This window comes from Euprymna scolopes, chromosome 41 (genome assembly GCF_053919585.1).
Source record: "Euprymna scolopes isolate OS-2025 chromosome 41, ASM5391958v1, whole genome shotgun sequence".
NCBI lineage: Eukaryota > Metazoa > Mollusca > Cephalopoda > Sepiida > Sepiolidae > Euprymna > Euprymna scolopes.
This window is the reverse complement of record NC_136522.1, coordinates 61,956,681-61,979,069: the sequence shown is the minus strand read 5'-3', so window position 1 is coordinate 61,979,069 and position 22,389 is coordinate 61,956,681. Positions and strand designations below refer to the sequence as shown.

Sequence of the window (22,389 nt, the reverse complement as noted above, 5' to 3'; positions counted from 1 at the left end):
TTTTGTTAATCATTATTTCTAAACTCGTGTTGTCCATTCTTTTAACTGACATATTTAATATCCAGTTATTTTTAAAAGAATGAACAATCGACTGCATTCCTTAATTAAATATCTGTTATCCTTTGACACTTGCCTACTGGGTCTTTTCCTAATATCATTTTCAAACGTATCTAATTTGCTTTCTTACAGGGGTCTGTCCCTTTTCATAACAAAGTAGACATTCAAACGAATTTGAATGTATTTTCTAGATTTAAAAAATTTCCATAAAATTACCTTGAAAGCAATAAAAAAAAGAAAAAAATTAGTTTTCATTTAAAAATAAAGCTTAATTATATATCATTTGTTTATTAAAACCACAAAATTTTTATTAGTGAAAAATAGAATATTGTTTGATGATTGATAGTTATTAGAGTGACCACTAAGAAAAAAAGAAAGGAAAAGAGGTGCATGGGTGAAGAAAAATGTTGGTAACCACTGCACTAGATGATCACATGTAATGATGCATACATACACTCAACACACAAGAGAATATCACAAGCGAACATAAATATTTACATGCACGTTATATACAACCTGTATACAACATTATTGTGAAGATAATCCTGCTCCCCAGAAAAGGGTCACTCTGAATTTGAACAAAAATAAAAATTACCTCAGTCTTGAAGGATTGCTCGCTCGCTAGCTGAGGACAGAAAAGATGAAGTGAAATATCAGAACAGATACTACACTTTTTTTTACCAGACAAAAAGAGGTAAACAATGTTTGTTGAATGATTATGAAATAAAAATTGCCATTTTTATGATTGGAGATAAAATGATTTCAACCACTTTTCAGCAATCGGTTGCGTTTGGTGAAGGACGGCGGCAAGATCTGTTACCGAAATGGAGACTTGGTGAAAAATTACCATGGCAACAAATATTATTGGAACGGAGTCTTTTATAACAATTTACCACGAGTGTAAGTTTTGTCATTTTTTTTCTCAAAAAATAATTAATTTCGAATGATTTTTTTTTTTATTTTTCATCAATGCATAAAGATATTTTTGTTTCATTTGTAAAGGAGTTTTAAAAAATATTTAATAATAATAGCTATGGTATTTTTGTTTCATTTGTAAAGGAGTTTTAAAAAATATTTAGTCATAATAGCTATGGTATTTTTGTTTCATTTGTAAAGGAGTTTTAAATGAATATTTGATTTATACTTAATTAGAAGAATACCAATTTCAGAATCGGTAAAATAAATTCCTTGAACAGGACATTATATCTCTGAATTTTTGCTATGAGGATTGATAATTTATATTATTTGGATTATTCAGACTAATGTTCTCATCGTGGGTGTTATTCACATAACATTTCGGCTGATGTAACATCTGACCTTCTTCAGAAGTATCATGTCAAACTCTAGAATCTTTCTGTTGAACTCGGGAATCCACACAGAATTTTGATGGAACCCTTTATTTAATCTACAAAGGCAGCATGCTCTCATTCCATCAACAACGACTGAGTAGAAGTCCTAAGTAATTTGCTTTTGTATTTTAAATAAATTTCTTGAACATGACATTATATTTCTGAATTTTTGAGATGATGATAGATTATTTGTATTATTTAGAATATTCGGACTACTGTTCTCATCCTGAGTGTCATTTTCATAATGTTTTGGTCGATGTAACCTCTGACCTTCTTTAGGTGTATATTGTTGAATTCTGGAATTTTTCTGTTGAAGTTGGGAATTTGGATGAAATTCTGAACGGGACTTTCTATTTACTTCACGGAGCTAGCATGCTCTTGTTTCGTCAGCCATGACTGGATAGATGTCCTAAGTAATTTGCAATTGTATTTTGAGTGTTGCTCTCACTGAAGATTGAACCATCAACTATCAGAAGCGTGTAGCTTACAATTGAATTTTTATCAAGTGAAGAAAGTCAGAGGTTTTATCGGCCAAAACATTGTGTGAATGCAGCTGTCCGAATAATTCAACTAATACTAAGCAGAAAAGTTTTGCACCAATTTTATGTCTGATTAAAAGGAGTAAAATCAACTTATAATGATGCTAAACCTTATTCCTAGAATCTATATTTCAATTTTGATCCAAATGCGTTACATGATTTTTGATTTTAGAAAATGTTTAAAATTTAAGGTTGGATGAATTTCGATTCAAATCTGATAGATTTGAATTTTCAAGAGAAAGGTTGTACCCATATTATACCCCAACCCCTTCAAAAAAAAAAAAAATACTTGAAAGAAAGTAAAATTTTGTAAATATTTATTGATTATTAAAAAGTTCACAAGAATCAGAATTTCATGAAGGTCTTTCACTCACTTTGTACCCCATTGGTAAAAAAAACTAAGTTAAATTGAATATAACCTTTATACCTAGCAGTTGTGTTCCAAATTTCATAATGATCTGTTTATTAGTTTAGGAGTGAATTCTATAGATATAGATATATATATATCTATATCTATATAAAAACAGAGATGTGTGTGCCACAGACGATTTCTGATTGGTTAATCCAATAATCACATCTCCTAAAAAAGTATAGTTCTTACGCTCTTAACTTTACCATAAAATATTTTGGTCTTATTTATTGTCCATCTTGGAAGGGTTTAATTTTTTTCTAACTTGCGATTTACAACTTAAAAAAATACGAAACTAACTTACAATCTAACAATCGAACCTCCGACACCACGGCCGCCATTATGAAACTAAACTAAAAAAAAAAAATACGCGCGTTCACTCGTTTTTTTGTGCATTTTTTTTTGGGGGGGGGGCTAATTTAGCATAATAGTGTCCATTTAATAGTATTATCTTGAAAAAATAAAAAAATAAGGAAAATTACCAAAAAAACAAACAAGAACAACAAAAGTGTGCCGTATTTTTAAAAGTTTTAATGCGTTATTTTTATTTGCTTTTTTTATTTCATCGGTGAAGAAAATGGCCAAACAGAAATTTTGAAGGCCAAATTTCGCGAATTTGGCCTTTTTTTAAGCAGTTTGGCCTTCAAAATTTCTGTTTGGCCATTTTCTTCACCGATGAAATAAAAAAAGCAAATAAAAACAACGCAATAAAACTTTTAAAAATACGGCACACTTTTGTTGTTCTTGTTTGTTTTTTTTGGTAATTTTCCTTATTTTTTTATTTTTACAAGAAAATACTATTAAATGGACACTATTATGCCAAATTAGCCCCCCCCAAAAAAAAAATGCACAAAAATTCGAGATTTAAGGTTTTGACGAGATAATTTAGCGAATTGTCCGGACTATTGCGAGATAACCATCCATTAGTTTTTCCTGAAATTTTGCCACAAATTGTATTTCATTACATAGATGTGCATAGTAACAACATTTTTTTGCCGAAAATTCCCGTTGCGTCTCCAGATTTCATCGGTGAAGAAAAAGGCCAAACAGAAATTTTGAAGGCCAAACTGCTTTAAAAAAGGGCCAAATTCGCGATTTGGGAAAATCGATGTGATAGGTTTTCGACAGAAATTTGGCGATTAAGTGGTCAATATTCAACGATTTGACCTTTGAGAACTCTACCAAACTCCTCCTACAATTCTGGGTCTAAACAGTAAACACTTGATATTTTAGATATAGATTCCTTGGACATGGATCTAACTTATTAACTTTACTTGATCCCTAAACAATAAATGTTAAGAGGTCATAATAGGGGTCAAAGTTTTAAAAAATTGACCGTTTTTTTTTTTTTCTCAGCATTAACCTCAAAACACCTGGGCAACGCCGGGCACCGATTGCTAGTATATCTATAAAAACAGAGATGTGTGTGCCACAGACGATTTCTGATTGGTTAATCCAATAATCACATCTCCTAAAAAAGTATAGTTCTTACGCTCTTAACTTTACCATAAAATATTTTGGTCTTATTTATTGTCCATCTTGGAAGGGTTTAATTTTTTTCTAACTTGCGATTTACAACTTAAAAAAATACGAAACTAACTTACAATCTAACAATCGAACCTCCGACACCACGGCCGCCATTATGAAACTAAACTAAAAAAAAAAAATACGCGCGTTCACTCGTTTTTTTGTGCATTTTTTTTTGGGGGGGGGCTAATTTAGCATAATAGTGTCCATTTAATAGTATTATCTTGAAAAAATAAAAAAATAAGGAAAATTACCAAAAAAACAAACAAGAACAACAAAAGTGTGCCGTATTTTTAAAAGTTTTAATGCGTTATTTTTATTTGCTTTTTTTATTTCATCGGTGAAGAAAATGGCCAAACAGAAATTTTGAAGGCCAAATTTCGCGAATTTGGCCTTTTTTTTTAAGCAGTTTGGCCTTCAAAATTTCTGTTTGGCCATTTTCTTCACCGATGAAATAAAAAAAGCAAATAAAAACAACGCAATAAAACTTTTAAAAATACGGCACACTTTTGTTGTTCTTGTTTGTTTTTTTTGGTAATTTTCCTTATTTTTTTATTTTTACAAGAAAATACTATTAAATGGACACTATTATGCCAAATTAGCCCCCCCCCCCAAAAAAAAATGCACTAAAATTCGAGATTTATGGTTTTGACGAGATAATTTAGCGAATTGTCCGGACTATTGCGAGATAACCATCCATTAGTTTTTCCTGAAATTTTGCCACAAATTGTATTTCATTACATAGATGTGCATAGTAACAACATTTTTTTGCCGAAAATTCCCGTTGCGTCTCCAGATTACATCGGTGAAGAAAAAGGCCAAACAGAAATTTTGAAGGCCAAACTGCTTTAAAAAAGGGCCAAATTCGCGATTTGGGAAAATCGATGTGATAGGTTTTCGACAGAAATTTGGCGATTAAGTGGTCAATATTCAACGATTTGACCTTTGAGAACTCTACCTAACTCCTCCTACAATTCTGGGTCTAAACAGTAAACACTTGATATTTTAGATATAGATTCCTTGGACATGGATCTAACTTATTAACTTTACTTGATCCCTAAACAATAAATGTTAAGAGGTCATAATAGGGGTCAAAGTTTTAAAAAATTGACCGTTTTTTTTTTTTTCTCAGCATTAACCTCAAAACACCTGGGCAACGCCGGGCACCGATTGCTAGTATATCTATAAAAACAGAGATGTGTGTGCCACAGACGATTTCTGATTGGTTAATCCAATAATCACATCTCCTAAAAAAGTATAGTTCTTACGCTCTTAACTTTACCATAAAATATTTTGGTCTTATTTATTGTCCATCTTGGAAGGGTTTAATTTTTTTCTAACTTGCGATTTACAACTTAAAAAAATACGAAACTAACTTACAATCTAACAATCGAACCTCCGACACCACGGCCGCCATTATGAAACTAAACTAAAAAAAAAAAATACGCGCGTTCACTCGTTTTTTTGTGCATTTTTTTGGGGGGGGGGGCTAATTTAGCATAATAGTGTCCATTTAATAGTATTATCTTGAAAAAATAAAAAAATAAGGAAAATTACCAAAAAAACAAACAAGAACAACAAAAGTGTGCCGTATTTTTAAAAGTTTTAATGCGTTATTTTTATTTGCTTTTTTTATTTCATCGGTGAAGAAAATGGCCAAACAGAAATTTTGAAGGCCAAATTTCGCGAATTTGGCCTTTTTTTTTAAGCAGTTTGGCCTTCAAAATTTCTGTTTGGCCATTTTCTTCACCGATGAAATAAAAAAAGCAAATAAAAACAACGCAATAAAACTTTTAAAAATACGGCACACTTTTGTTGTTCTTGTTTGTTTTTTTTGGTAATTTTCCTTATTTTTTTATTTTTACAAGAAAATACTATTAAATGGACACTATTATGCCAAATTAGCCCCCCCCCCCCCAAAAAAAAAATGCACAAAAATTCGAGATTTATGGTTTTGACGAGATAATTTAGCGAATTGTCCGGACTATTGCGAGATAACCATCCATTAGTTTTTCCTGAAATTTTGCCACAAATTGTATTTCATTACATAGATGTGCATAGTAACAACATTTTTTTGCCGAAAATTCCCGTTGCGTCTCCAGATTTCATCGGTGAAGAAAAAGGCCAAACAGAAATTTTGAAGGCCAAACTGCTTTAAAAAAAGGGCCAAATTCGCGATTTGGGAAAATCGATGTGATAGGTTTTCGACAGAAATTTGGCGATTAAGTGGTCAATATTCAACGATTTGACCTTTGAGAACTCTACCAAACTCCTCCTACAATTCTGGGTCTAAACAGTAAACACTTGATATTTTAGATATAGATTCCTTGGACATGGATCTAACTTATTAACTTTACTTGATCCCTAAACAATAAATGTTAAGAGGTCATAATAGGGGTCAAAGTTTTAAAAAATTGACCGTTTTTTTTTTTCTCAGCATTAACCTCAAAACACCTGGGCAACGCCGGGCACCGATTGCTAGTATATATATATATATATATATATATATATATATATATATATATATATATAGCTATAGTAGAATGTGTATATATATATATATATATATATATATATATATAGCTATAGTAGAATGTGTATATATATATATATATATATATATATATATATAGCTATAGTAGAATGTGTATATATATATATATATATATATATAGCTATAGTAGAATGTGTATATATATATATATATATATATATAGCTATAGTAGAATGTGTATATATATATATATATATATATATATATATAGCTATAGTAGAATGTGTATATATATATATATATATATATATAGCTATAGTAGAATGTGTATATATATATATATATATATATATATATATATATATATATATATATATAGCTATAGTAGAATGTGTATATATATATATATATATATATATATATATATATATAGCTATAGTAGAATGTGTATATATATATATATATATATATATATATATATATATAGCTATAGTAGAATGTGTATATATATATATATATATATATATATATATATATATATATATATAGCTATAGTAGAATGTGTATATATATATATATATATATATATATATATATATAGCTATAGTAGAATGTGTATATATATATATATATATATATATATATATATATATATATAGCTATAGTAGAATGTGTATATATATATATATATATATATATATATATATATATATAGCTATAGTAGAATGTGTGTATATATATATATATATATATATATACACACACATACTTATTTTTCTATAGAGGTTTATTAGCATCTTTTTTACTATTTTTTTCACCCCAAACAAGGCACAGTGCCACTAAGTCATAAGGGGCTACTATATGGGGCAGATTTGCAGAGATACTGTGCAGGGGTGTTTAACAGTGAGATGTTTGTTAACATTACATTTGAACTTCTGCATGTCAGGAAAGCAGGGGATTGGGAGGGGAATTCCAAAGTCTAGCAGTTTAAGAGAATGATCTATTTAAGTAGAGGGCTCCAGGGATCTCAGCAGTGAAGAGATGGGATTTTGGTGCTTGTCAGGTTTGTTAGGGGTATTTACGTATGCACACATACTTAACTTTATATATATATATATATATATATATATATATATATATATAAACATTTACACATATTTAACTTTATATATATAGATATATAAACATTCACACATACTTTATATATAGATATATAAACATTCACACATACTTTATAGATATATAAACATTCACACATACTTAATTTTATATATAGATATATAAACATTCACACATACTTAACTTTATAGATATATAAACATTCACACATACTTAATTTTATATATAAATATATAAACATTCACACATACTTAATTTTATATATAAATATATAAACATTCACACATACTTAACTTTATAGATGTAAAAACATTCACACATACTTAACTTTATATGTAAGAAAAAAGTCAAACTAATGGATACATTTCTCTTTTCAGATTGCCACTGATTTTGAAATGGAAGACTCAGAATCATAAAGTGGAAGTGCTTTGGTTTGAAAATGAAAGTGATTCATCATTGAACAGTAATGCATTTGAAATTGGACAGCAACTTGTGCAGCAATATTTCCCAGGTATGACAAAACACAAACATTCGCATCACTTCAAGAGGATATAAAGGATAAAAATTACTAGCAAAACAGTAGCAGAAACTCGCCATGAAGCAAGCGAATAACAGAAGATGTCATGTTTTGAAAGAAACAGCTTACCTTATAGGCTTTTTTTTATATAATGGTGTTTATCAGCTGTTTTCACTTGTGAAGTAATCCATTTCGGCTTGCACTTAATGTCAGTTGTCAAGGAAGATAAGCTGTTGTATCAGGGCCTTCTTCTTCTTAGTTTTTTTTTTTTTTTGTAGACTTGTATAGAATTGTATTTATCATTTTTTTTTTTTGGGGGGGGGGTTATTTCATTTCTTATTCATTATTCACTCGTAGACTTGTAAATAATTATGTTTTTTGAAGTGTATTTCATAGCATCCTCCAGATATTGGGTTGTCAGGAGAGAATATGCACCGTTTCAGGGCCTTTCACTCTACAGCTTGTCCGCTTATTGGGCCCGTCACTGATGCGAGGCCCAATTATCTGAATTGCATTTGAATAAACTACTCAATACGATAAAAAAAATGACATTTGATAATTAAGCGGGTCTTGTTACAAGCAACGGCTTTGCACGTATCGTGTTATGTTCAAAGACTGCGTCTAACATATTAAGCTTAGACACGCTCATGTTGAAGAAAATAATACTAATAATTTAATTAAATATATATATAAATAAATTATTAACTAAAAATCGTTAGCTTTTTTTTTTAACTTTCATTCCTCTCAAGCCCCTTAGACTAGGTATATCTGTATAGCTATCACCATAATATCTGTTTCCTCTATAAACATCTTCAAAACCACTAAACTCCTCGGTTTAACATTCAGTTTAACAATGACAAGAAGCCTTCTCAACCACCAATAGTCATGACTCATAAAACTCTACCTGAGAGATCATCTTTCAAACTCCTCGGCTTAGCATAAACTGGAATAAATACACTGAGGGCATTGCAAAGAAAGTGGGCTCCCTTTACTGTGCTAGAAAATTACTCACATTAGAGAGTATCTTATATATTTACAAAGCTATTATTTGCTCATGTATGGAGTATTTTTGTCATACCTGGACTGATCAATCTACCACTAGTCTCTAACTCGGTACAAAAAAGAATCTCAAATCTGCACTGTCAACCAAGCTCCAACTTCTGTCCCATCATCCCTGTGTTGTATCCCTGTGCTTGTTTTACAAGTAATTTAATGGGATGTGCTTTGATGAACTCACGACATTTGTGCCCACTGAGGGTACATACTCATGACTAAGCAACAAAATCCCACCTCTTCACTGTTGAGGTCCTCAGATGCTGCAAAGCCTTCTATTCTAATAGTTTCTTCCCTCAGATTGCTAGACTTTGGAACTCCCTCACTGTTTCCTACTTCTCTGGCTGTACTAACCTGCAGAAGTTTAAATGCAATGTGAACAAATGTCTTGCTGCTGAACTGCCTACAGTCCTGTGTTAAATACAATCTCCAATAGTAGCATCTTACATTCCAAGTGGCAGTATGTGTTGTTTGGGATGAAAAAAGTTAAAACAAAAAATATAAATATTTGTGTGACCCCCCAAGAAATAAGTTTTAACTAAAAAGTTTGTTTTTTTTGTTTTTTTTTCTAATTTTCAACATAAATCCTGCAAGTTTTTAATTATTGCTGAGTTATCTTCCTTGGTCTTTGAGATTTTTTTTTTTTTTTTTCAAAAGTGGCGGTCGAGATGGTCATTTTTCGGATACTAATAAAAATTTACTTTATTAAAAAATAAAACTACTAAGTAGTTTTATTTTTAAAAGACAAAATCAAATATTATGAGTAATTGCAGGGAGACTGTTTTGCCTGCCAATTTAAAAATAAAATCAAAAAGCAACTCAATGATTCAAACCTGCAAGATTTATTTTGTAATGCCTAGGATTTTGCATTAATCGCTTAAACATGATTTTCTTTCTTATGAAAATAAAACTATTTGATTAATTTATGTGATTTTTGGAATATGATATCTTTGTTTCATCATGGGTACGTATATCATACAGATTTTTCTTTATTTTTTAATTGGGGAGAAATTCTGGACAAGAACCAGATATGTTTACGCTATAAGTTGATTTGTTTCTTCTTTTTGTTTCAGGAGAATTCAACACTGAAGCTCTTGTGACCTCTCTTGTCAATCAGATTCTCGAGTTGACTAAAATTAAAGATGTTGGCCTAACTGCTGATGCTCCTCCTCAGACTGTGCTCAACCCTACAGATTCAAGTCATTTGATGCACACCGAAAGAAGGAATTTTGTTTCTGTTAGTTTGTTTTCTATCATGTTTTCTCAACAGATTCTCTTGCGCACATATAAAGTTCATAACGTTTCTGAATTTTTTTAGATGAGGATTGATAATTTGTATTATTTTGAACTACTGTTCTCATCTTGAGTGTTTTTTTGCAGAACGTTTTAGTTGATGTAACTTCCGACTTTCTTCAGGTGTGTCTTGTTGAACTCTGGAATCCAAATTCTGTACAGATTGTAAAGTTCAACAAAAAGGTTTTGTCCAGAATTCCACCTTTATTAAAAAAAAACAAAATAAAGAAAAAATTTGTATGACGTATGTGCTTGTGACCAAACAAAAGTGTCATATTCCAAAAATTATGTGAATTGATGAAGTAGTTTTATTTTATAAAGGAAATTGTTTTTATATGATTAACTAGCGAGGGGTACCCGGCGTCGCCCGGGTGTTTGTAGGTGTGTGTGAAAAAAAACAGGTGCCCGTGAAAAAAAAAACGAAGCCTTGACGCGCAGTTGGAAAATAGTAAAGTGTGAAAAAAAAAACAGGTGCGCGTTTTTGATTGATGTGACGGCGATAGCTATTCAGCAGTTAGCATTTTGTGCGGGACAGTTTTTAATGAGGTCAATAAATCGGTTTGTTTGTTTTTAAAAACCCGCTCCCTGTTTATTAGGGGAAGCGTCTCGTCTCGAAATGAAAGCTACCATCTGATATGACAAAGTCGACATTGACCAAACGTTACTTAGCTCTCTAGAGACCACTGGCTTTCGGCCAGTGATTAGAGTCGAGTTTCGCTTTTTGTTTATACCGAAAACCGAATGTAACGCGTGCCGATGCGGGGAAATGTTGAATAATTAACGTTTGAAAGTCAATAAAATTAAATAGACAGGCGAGCTCCGTGGTTAAGTGTGAGATATTACAATTTATAGATGATATAAAAGTTTTAAGAAGTTGTGAACCGAGCGAGCGCTTCTCTGAAAGAAGCCTTTTGTGGACATTGAGGAAAAGCGTACATACATACATACATACATACATACATTTTCGCTTTTATATATATATAGATGGCATGACAACATCAATCTAATAAAGTAAAGTAGGAATTGTTGAGTTATCTCCCTTTGTTTTCTTGGCACTTTCTCCAAAATGATGGGAAAGGCAGTCATATTTTCGGATACTCATAAAATTTAATTTTCTTATTTAAAAATAATAATACTACTACTTGATAAATTTATTTGATTTTTGGAATATGATATTTTTGTTTTCTCACATTTCATTTATTTTTGTTTTTAATATAGAGGAAACTCTGGATAAGAACCATAATGTCAGTGTCTTTGTGTTCCTTGTAGAAAGAAATGCAAAAACTAAAAGTTTATTAATATGTACAATTTGCTGCAGAAGATTATGAAAGTGGCCTTCAATTTCTAAGTGCCCCCCCCCCAGAGAGCTATGGAGGCAGAACCTTTCTTAAAATGTCAAATCTATATATCTAAAAGAGTTGCTAAGGGGTCAAAATTGGTTTGTGGGGGGGGGGGGGGTCATCAGATTTTTACCTGTTTTCTAACTGTTCTACGAATGTGCATGCGCGAATGGTTCACATTACAGATTCCTTATGTTAAGAATAAGTAGGTTTGAAAACACTTCTTTAAGAACATGTAAAGCTGGCCTGACGGTTATCGTACTTGACTCATTGTCTTTAGGTTTTGGTTTCCATGTCAGCTTGAGTATTTTTTTATTTTTTTTTATTTACAAGAAATGAATTGTTTAGAAAAAATATAATACGCACATGCACATGTCTCAGTTTCTTTCTGTATTTTTATTTGTTTTTTTTAAAGGAATGTAATGTTATGTTTAATACTTGACAATGCCGGGTACATCTGCTAGTATATTCTATTTGGATGAAATTAAAAAATTTTTAGGGAAAACAATGGAAGTGCTCACAAATCTGTGTCCCTCAATGTGCCAAATCTCTGTGTACTTCTAAGGAAGCTATGGGGACAGAACTTCCTTAAAACTTCAAATACATATGTCCAATTTTAATAAACTTTACACCATATGTATAATGCAGTAATTCAGAGGGTTTTTCAAGTTCCAGTTTCTTTTGACTATATTAGAGGGTGAAATTGAGAGGCAGTTAGGTCAGAAAAAAGAAAGAAACGTGGTGTTATGAGTGTAATGAAAATAGGTACCAATGTTCGTCGTTAAATCTCAAGCAGCATCGGGTCTTCCAGCTCTAACATAAAATTATAGATTTTTCAAAGTCAAACCTAAACAACAAACTATCTGACATCAATACTTAATTCAAACTAGTAAAACCTTATAATGTTGCAACAAAAAGAAGTTTGCACATTGTCATTTTCGTACACGCATACTTGCACATTTTCGCTCTTACCAGTGAGCGATCCAGAACACAAGGTGCTTATTTAAAATTACACTTTCTTTTATAGTCCCTTCTTGTCCTTGATTAGCCATGATCCGCTTGTGGTTGTTAATCTTCTGTTTAATTTAAGACAAATACTCATGCATGAAAACACAATGCAGACTTGCTGAGTTTTCAGGGTTTTATTTATTTTGAGAGAATTTGCTTAAGGGTCTGGAAACTACCTAGGCTATATAATTCTTTACTTAATTTCTTAACTTAGTCTTAAGGATGAGCAACAATGTTCGGGCAGAGTCTCAAGGCAACATTCACTTAGATTCATACATTGTTAGAAGCATCTCGTATGCTTAATTTCCAACAAAAGCACAGAACTTTCTGTTCTCTCCTTGAATACATTACATTCTTTTTACTCATCTCGTTCGACCCTGCATTTTTAGCATACTTTGTTTAGAGAACTAACCTTTGAAACCCGCTTTAATCACACCACGTGCAGCTGGGTCTATTTCTGTTTGTCGCCAGGTTATCCTTATGTGACCCTCGCCAAAATCCACACTAGTTAACTTTTCCTTTTTTTTTTCTTTTTTTTTTACATGGTGGTCACCACTTATCAAGGCCCGGAGGCCACTCAGGGATAAGGGTTATTGCAAGTACAGTACTTTAGTGTGGAGATTTGATGAAGTGTTTACTTAAGGGGGCGGTTCATTAGGAATTTGTTAACGTTGGACTTGAAGACATCCGGGTTGTAGTCAGGTGGGAAGCAGGCAGACGGAACACTTAGTAGCATAGGGTCCCAATATATAACACGTTTTCTAGCTGAGGGATGCTATGGAAGACTGAAAGAGTAGAAGTAAAGAACCTAGTTAAGTAGGAAATCGACGGAGGGATGAATCCCTTAACCCACTGGAGTCATGGGAGGGGGTTGCTGCATTATTTCATGCAACATGCCTTGGGCAAGAATAGTTTGGTGACATCCATCTCTCTCCAGGCTCCGAGCACGTACAGCACCTGGTATTACTAAATAATCAACCATTTTAGTATTGACCTGGTGCAATGTTGCTTAACTGTATCAACATGATTGTGTCGTATATATCAGAAGGAAATACTGATACAGCAATATCAACTGGCAGAGAGGGAAACATTTTGCTTAACTTCCAACAAAAGACTACCCTGGACTCTTTCTTCTCTCCTTGAATATATTACATCCTTTTTAGTCATCTCATCCAACCGTGCATTTCTAGCACATTTTGTTTAGGGACCTAACCTTTGAAACCCGCTTCAATCATACCACCTGTAGCTGGGTCTATTTTCGTTTGCCACTAGATTATCCTGACATGTACTGATGTGATGTGACCCTTGCCAAAATTCATACTCGTTAACATAATCGCTACTAACTGGCATAAGATCCTAATATATAACAGTAGCCTTTTTTTTTTTCTTTTTTTTTTTTTTTTGCTTCTACGTTTCACTGTGTTATTGGCAGGAACATATTTTATTTTGCATGGGCTTCTTTCTGAAAATACTTATTCCAGATAAGAAAACTTTTGGGTTGGATACTTTTTTCCTTAATTCATTAGAACGAATAGTGATTATAATGGATACATTTTTTTTCTCCTTTAATATTTTTCAGGATGAACTCCAACGTGATCTGATTTCTGAAAAGGCCAGAATTTTATTACAGACAGCCATGGAAACCAATACGATTGGAGAGGAGGATGTAAGTTCAGTTGCGAGTCAACACCAACAACCTGAGCAACAGATGCCGCACCAAGATGAACACAAGGTAAGATCGACCAGCAGCAAATTTTTGGCGTTCTTAAAAAAATAATCCGTTTTAGATTTATCATGATGGTATTTTTTTTTTTTTCATGGATGGGTAATGTGTATTTATTTAAGAGGACAGCTCAACAAGAATTTGTTTACATTAGACTTGAAAATGGCCATGTTATAGTCAGCTGGGAAGCAACCCTGCAGTATTGTGTCTCACAGATGGGCAGTTCTAGGAAAGAAACTTTGATCATGGAATTCATGTTTAGTTTTACGCTCAGATAAGGGAAATTGTTTGCAGGTGTTGTAGCTAGGCAAGTGCTTGCTGTAAATGTTCTACAAAGAGAGACCATAGATCGAAGCACAGTCGAGCATATGCCATGAAACTAATGAGAGAGCAAAAATAGATTTGCTATGTCTACGTCTTTTCTGTGAGGAAGAAGAAGCAGGGGTGAAGAGATCTTCGTCCGCTAGATTTCGAATCCTGTCAAAACAAAACCAGATTGTTATATGCTAGGGATCTTATGTTGGTAGCGATTACGTTTACTAGTGCGAATTTTTATAAGGGTCACACTGAGTGCATGGTAATCCGAATTTGCAAGTCTGAATCATTCCCAGGCTTATGTCAAGGATGGCTGGTATGTAAGCTCAAAGCTAAACGACATAAACAAAACAAACCTATGAGTCGAGCAATGACGAATAACATCACATTTGTTGAGCTGAGAGCAGTAAAAAAGGTTTTCAAATCAGTCTCTTCATGGAAGCCATGTGAAGGAAACATGGCTAATAATGTAGAAAGCCTTGATAGTCAAAGTGCGAAATGTTACTGTGATGTCTCTGTCTGTGCGTCACTTATTTCAGTTAATAAGCTAACTAAATAACAAAATAGTTAGCTTTCTCTCTCCTGAGTTCATTTTCCCCAAAATAAAACCTTGAAGAAAACTCGCAGCGAACGTTTCCTTATGTCTTTCCTGTGTGAAAATAAACTTATTTGTACAGCAACCACTAGACGAAACAGTGACGATGATAATAAACAACTATAAAAGAAGTGCTAGTATAAGAACCCACACATGTATAAATAACGTTCTCATATTCCATGTGTGATGTTTTTGACTAAGAGGGAAGAATTGCTGTTTTTTAGGTCAGAATCTATTCCATCTAACACTTATCGTTGGCAAGGTTTTTTATCTTGAAGTAATATTTTTTTGGTCCCCCTGACAAAAGGAGGATGGCCCTGTAAATTCACCCTTGTCTGTTTGTCTGTCCGCACTTTTCTTAATAACTACGCCTTAGAGTTTTTCAAGTCAAATGATGGACTTAGTCATTTCTTTTTTTTTTTTTGCATGGTGCAGAACTCAAATTTTGCATATGCTAAGGCCTAAAACTGCACCGTTTGTTCATTTTCACCAGGATTTGACATCCACTGGGGACTTTTGGGGCTAAATGGGGGGGGGGGAATGCTGAACTTAGTCATTTTTTTTTTTTATGCCTCGTTCACTGTGCACTCACAAGGACATGCATGCTTCACTTGTATTTTTAGCTCCTTACATCAAGTGGTTTCATGTCTTGCCTGGTATGATTTTCATAAAAAAAATGTATGTAATTATAACTAGCTAGCCGCCTGGCATTGCCTGGTCGTACAATACGATTGAACATGATATTTTAATTTATGCAGATTGTGTACGTATTATTATAGAATTAATCTTTTATTGATTATTATATATTACTAGGAATAATTTGCTCAGTGTACTAATTCACAAAAAAAAATTAAGAAATAATAATAACGTCACTCATCAAATTTCATCTGTGTTTGTTTACAATATTATGTCAGCTGATATAGTCTTTCTTCTCTTATAGATAATTCTATTATTTCCCTTGGCCGGTGTAATGTAAAATATTTCTGTGTAAAAATTCTTCTTTTTTGTCTATAAGGGAAGAAAGACTCTGTTAAAGATCGGATTTTTTCGATTTTCGATACTTATCAGATGAATTTCTGTACAAAACGTATCTAAGAAAACTGCCAGACATATAAATTACCTTCGTGTGAAATTTGTAAAAGATAGACTCAGCCGTTTCGGAATCTATAAGGAAGGAACTCACACACAAAGTGATTTTTATTTAATAGTAGAGATAGAGATTTAAGAGTTAAACTTATTACTAACTAACCACCTGGTAATGCCTGGTCGTACAATACGCTTAAACATGATATTTTAATTAATGCAGATTGCATATCTATTATAGGATCAATCCTCTATTGAATATTATATATTTTGAGGAATAATTTGCCAGGTGGACTAATTCACAAAAAAATAATAAAAAAATAATGATAATGTCGTTCATCAAATTCTGTCTGTGTTTGTTTACATTGTCATGTCAGCTGATATTTGGGCTTGACAATCTTAAACATAGTCTTTCTTCTCTTACAGATAAAAAAGAATTTTTACAGGAGGAATATTTTACGTTACACCGGCCAAGGAAAATACTATTTCGTTTTTATCTCTAAGAGAAGAAAGACTATTTTTAAAATTGGATTTTTTCGATTTTCGATACTTATTGAATGAATTTCTATACAAAACATATCTAAGAACACTGCCAGACATATAAATTACCTTTGTGTGAAATTTGTAAAAGATAGGCTTAACCATTTCGGTACCAATGAGGAAGGAACTCCCATACAAAGTGACTTTTCTTTACGGATTTAAGAGTCGCACTTTCAGGATTTTTAGCTCAATAGATGTTAACGAAACAGTCCGTTAAGAAGTGTTTTTTTGTTATTGAAAACATTACACAGATGCATTGTCTACGTTTTGAAACCCCTTTCAGATGTTCTCCTCTCAGGTGAAAACTTTAGCATTTTTTTTTTTGTTGTGCTTCTAAATCTGTTTCTAGGATGAAACTATGTTTGCCACAGTCGAAATGCGTGATGAATTACAACCCAAGTGTAAACCAATGGAACATATCACCCCTCCCCAGCATCTGCACGAGATGGAGTCTACAATCCTGAAACCCTGTGAAACACAACCCCCCACTGAAACTGTTAAAGTAAAAAACATCCGTCTCTCCACGTCCGATGGACAAAAGGTAAATCGGGAATTTTTTTTTTTTTTTTTTTTTTCTAATTAATTTATTCTATATATTTTTTTATTTATTTATTTAACCATTTATCAAGGCTAAAAGCCACTCATTAATGAGATGGAGATTGTCATCTAAAAGATGAGTAGCAATCAGTGGAATGAACTGTTTGTTTTTACTTATGTGACAGTTTATGATAAGTGCTTGTTGACATCAGATTTGAAGCAGTCACACTTGATGTACGTATCGATGACATAACGAAAAAAAAATCATATGCCAAAAATCATATAAATTGATCAAGTAATTTTATTTTGATAAAGAAAATCATTTTTAAACAATTTTAAGTGATGACTGAAATCGTAGGCATCGCAAGGTTGATCTCACAAGTTTGAATTATTGTTGAGCTATCTTGTTTATTATTCAAGATGGCGACATGAGACAAGCCCTTCTCACTTATAAAATTTGATTTTCCTAGTTAAAAATAAAAGTACTTGATCAATTTATGTGATTTTTGGGATATGACATTTCTGTTCTGTCAGGGATATGCACATCATAAAAATTATTTTGTTTTTTAATATAGGGGGTATTCTGGACGAGAAAATTCATCTTTAGGCTAGCATATGGAAGAAGAAAAAGTCTTTTTCCACTGTAGTAGAAAGACGAATTCTTGCTGTGAATGTCTTATAAGTTGGAACCAAAGCAAGTGAGCATTTTTCATTTAAATAATAATAGAGCAGAGAGAGACTAGCAGAATTTTTTTATGAAAAAAAGGGTCTCCTGATACGACCCTCTCTTTATATAAGAGTTGGATGCAGCCTAATATGGCATAATCATTTTGATACCGCATCACATTAGATCACCAAAGTTGAGCAACGTTGAGGCTGGTCAGTACTAGATGAGTGACCATTTGGGAATAACAGACACTGTATGTAGGAGAACACCAACACCTCGCTGCAAGAACCTAACATCGTCATCTTCTCCAGATGGGATATACAAGTGACTGGGGACTGCTTGTGAATTTGATACTCCCATGAAACTTCCTCTTTGAGAGGAAAACTGTTCAACCCGCCTAGGGTGAGGTGCTACTTCAGTATGGTATGGTAAGATAGATCATTGCATCATGAGAGGCACAATTCAGAGGACGCTTTTCTGTCTTAACAGAATACAAAACCGTCTTCATAATCTAGTGGAGGATGATTTCTTCACTTCATCTCAGCCTCTTTTTGGCAGAAGAGATGCTGCTAGTCTTTCCCTACTCTATTGTTATACCCACAGCTCCAATCTCCTGTTTCCTCTGTATGTCATTCACAGCAAGAGCACGACTTCTACCGCCACTGCAACTTCCTATGAACATAATTTTCTTCCAATAACCTCTTATCTGCAGAACACATTGCCGCAGGACTGCTTCCATTAAGATTACAACATTATCGCCTGTTAAATTTTTTAATATACTTTTCTTGAAAAAAAAATTTTTTTTTTCTTAAGATAAAGCTTATCGGAAATCTTATCCTCTTGCATTAAGACTTTGTGAAAATTTACAAAAAGAATGTTTTCGTCTTACCGTCTTGCATAGAATATATATTCTAAAATATATAATGGTATGTTCTAATTAATGAAAAATATATCAATGAGCACACTAAAATGTGTATACCTTGGTTTGTGTGTATGTAAATGTTTGTGTATGTGCGTGTTGTTGAGCATATGTATGTGTTTTCGTACGCATCTGTGTACCTATTCATATATGTATGTGCATATATATATGGTGTCTTATGTATTTACATGTGCATACATGCATGGACATATATTTGTATGTATTGATGTGCATGTCTAGGAGAATGTTTGTGTCTGTAATGTGCACAATATATATATATATATATATATATATATATATATATATATATATATATGTATATATTATGATGTGAAATGGTTAAATTTCAAATCTAAAATTTTTATTATATGCAAGACAAAGAATATATTTCAATAAGTATATTTCCTTAACCTATAGGTTTTCGATGTTTACCCATGTCCTCAGCGGAAAAAAATATTAGAAAATGGTTTATACCCAATTTACTATATATATATATATATATATATATATATATATATATATATATATATATATATATATATATATATATATATATATATATATAGAGAGAGAGATAAATAGAGGCAGTCCACATCTAGGAAAAGGTGTTAATGGTCCACCATCTATATATATATATATAAAAGCGAAAATGTGTGTGTTCGCTTTTCGTGTATGTCTACAAAAGGCTTTTTTCGCCGTGATTCTCGGTTGGCTCGCTCCTTAAAACTTTTTATATGCTGTCTAAATAATAATATCTACGACTAAAGAACTCTGGTCGCAGTTATCTTTAATTTACCTGACTTTTACAAGCTATTTTTGAGATATTTTTTGATCGCCACGTAGCGGGGAAAACAGAAACTGACTTCCAACGCAAAACTAGGTCAAACATCATGCGACTTAACGTTCTCGCACCTGTTAATTTCGCTTTATAAACGTCAACTTAACAAACTTATCAATTCGTCTGTTCCTGTGGTCGAGATGGTTAGGTCGCAGGTTTTTTTTCCATTTCCTTTCCACCTCCGCATCAAAGGGTTCAAGCCTACCTTTCTACTAAAACTTTTTTTTTCTTTTACACCTCCAAACACCTGGCCAACGTTTTTTTTTTTTTTTTTGTTTTAAACAGAGTTGTTTTGACCCCCCTCACCCCCAACACACACACACACCTCCAAACACCCGGGCAATGCCGGGTACCCCCGCTAGTTTATTATATAGAGAGCAAATGTCTGCGTGCATGTTTGTATATCCAGCTAAAAGCAAAAAAATACATAACAGATCATCACAAAGTTGTTGTTACTTTAACCAGTGTTGCCTTGGATGTGTTATATCTAAAATTTAGAAAAAAAAAACAAAGTTTTATTGGAGAGAGAAGGAGGGGGGGGGGGTCAGTGTTATTATGTATTAGTTTAGAAAGAAAATTCCAGCTAATTCTACAAGGAATCTTTTTAAATAAAGGAGAGTTGTATGTGTGTGTGTGTGTGTGTATATATATATATATAAATTTATTTATACAAACATTAATGGCTACATATGTGCATACATGTTTCTGTAATCACCCGTGTTGGGGGATTACGTCATCAGGCCAAGAATTACTGTCAAAAACGTAATGTAGCCATTAATGTTTGTATAAATAAATTTAATATACCTGCTCTGTTCACTCATTGAGCACTCTTTGGTAGACACATGTTGTTTCATTGGATGTACTTCTAGGAAACTAAACTCTACTGGCTATATATATATATATATATATATATATATATATATATAATGTGTGTGTGTGCATCTAGAGAGAAATGGGCTGAGCAGAGGAGAAAGAGGGGTTTGGGAGAGAGAAAGCAAAATGGAAGGAGAGAAAAGAGAAAGATAGAAATAGATAGGAATTTTAATAGAATGTTAGACTTTTGGCCCCAGGCAACGTTTAGTAGCCGTGTTAGTGTGCTATGAACATTAATTTTGGAAAATCTCAAGTGGGTCATAATTACAGGATGAAACCTTGTATTCAAGAGGATGTTACTTTCAGCTATGCACGTCACTAAACATGCAACATCACACATGTTTACAATTACCAAATTTCCATCTGCGTTAAATAATTGTCTTTCTGATTTTCTTTTTGTTCCGTTTCTTTGGTGCAGGTGTTGCTCAATATTGCAAAGGACGTTTCTTTTAAAGAACTGCAGGCTTTGATCAGTAAGGAACTTGGCATTCCAGCAACCAGGCAGAAAATCCGTATGGGTTTTCCCCCTCGTCACTTGTGCCCAACTTGTGACACCGAACTGGTTCTCCTGAATCATGGTGACCGACTGGACGTGGATATTTTACCAGAGGAAGATGATTTCGGTAGGAATTTTGATCGCTTTCTGATCTTACATCATCATACTAACAATATATATATATATATATATTATTATGATTATTATTATATTTAGTTTTAGATATATATATTATTATATTTAGTTTTGGAGATATATATATATATATATATATATATATATATATATATATATATATATATATATATATATATATATATTGTTATTGGTCCCCTGACAAAAAGAGGGTGCAACTGTAAATTCACCCTTGTCTGTAGGTCTGTTCACACTTTTCTCAATAACTATGCCTTGGAATTTTTTGAAATTTTGCACAAACATTAAACATGATATGAGTAAAAAAGTAACAGAACGGATTTTCCGGGAAAACTCCGGTTGCCCTCCTAGGAGTACCTTTTGGGTTAAAATAGCTAAAATTGACACTTTTGTGCTTATTAAAAAAAAAAAAAAAAAAACATGATTCCTTGGATTTTTATAAAACTTTCTGAAAAGTTGTAACTAATCGATTTCTATATAATTTTGTTTGTCTATACTTCATGATAACTCTTGTCCCAGGGGCTCTTTTGGGACTATTATACCATATTTGTCCAAAATTTTCTGTGTATGTCTATTTAGCAGTTTTGCATGGTGCTAAACTCAAATTTAAATATGTTAAGACCTAGAGACTTTTGGGGCTAAATGGGGGGGGGGGGTCAGATGATGGACTTAGTAATTTCTTTTTTTGCATGGTGCAGAACTCAAATTTAAGTATGTAATGCACCTTTTTCACCAGGATTTGACGTTCCCCGGGAACTTTTAGGGCTAAATGGGGGGGGGGGGGCAAATGCTGAACTTAGTCATTTTTTTTTTTTTTTTTTTTTTAGCCTCATTCACTGTGCACTCATTGGGGCTCATGCATGCTTCACTTTTTTTGCAGCTGTATAAGTGTATGTTGTTCATCAGAGCACATTCTGTGGAATCTTTAAAATGAATCCATTCTTT

The 22,389-nt window shown here is 32.6% G+C and overlaps 1 protein-coding gene across 2 annotated transcripts in view; it reads left to right on the top strand.

Annotated features, from left to right (window-relative positions):
- The window catches only part of LOC145266535 (deubiquitinating protein VCPIP1-like), a 91,893-nt gene that overhangs the window by 57,147 nt on the left and 12,357 nt on the right, over positions 1-22,389 (top strand). For both annotated transcript variants that reach the window (XM_080122299.1, XM_080122298.1), the window contains 6 exons: positions 835-957; positions 7,872-8,005; positions 10,138-10,301; positions 14,285-14,437; positions 17,311-17,502; positions 21,214-21,418. In XM_080122299.1, coding sequence (XP_079978425.1) covers positions 835-957; positions 7,872-8,005; positions 10,138-10,301; positions 14,285-14,437; positions 17,311-17,502; positions 21,214-21,418 — 971 coding nt within the window. The remainder of the gene's footprint in view (positions 1-834; positions 958-7,871; positions 8,006-10,137; positions 10,302-14,284; positions 14,438-17,310; positions 17,503-21,213; positions 21,419-22,389) is intronic.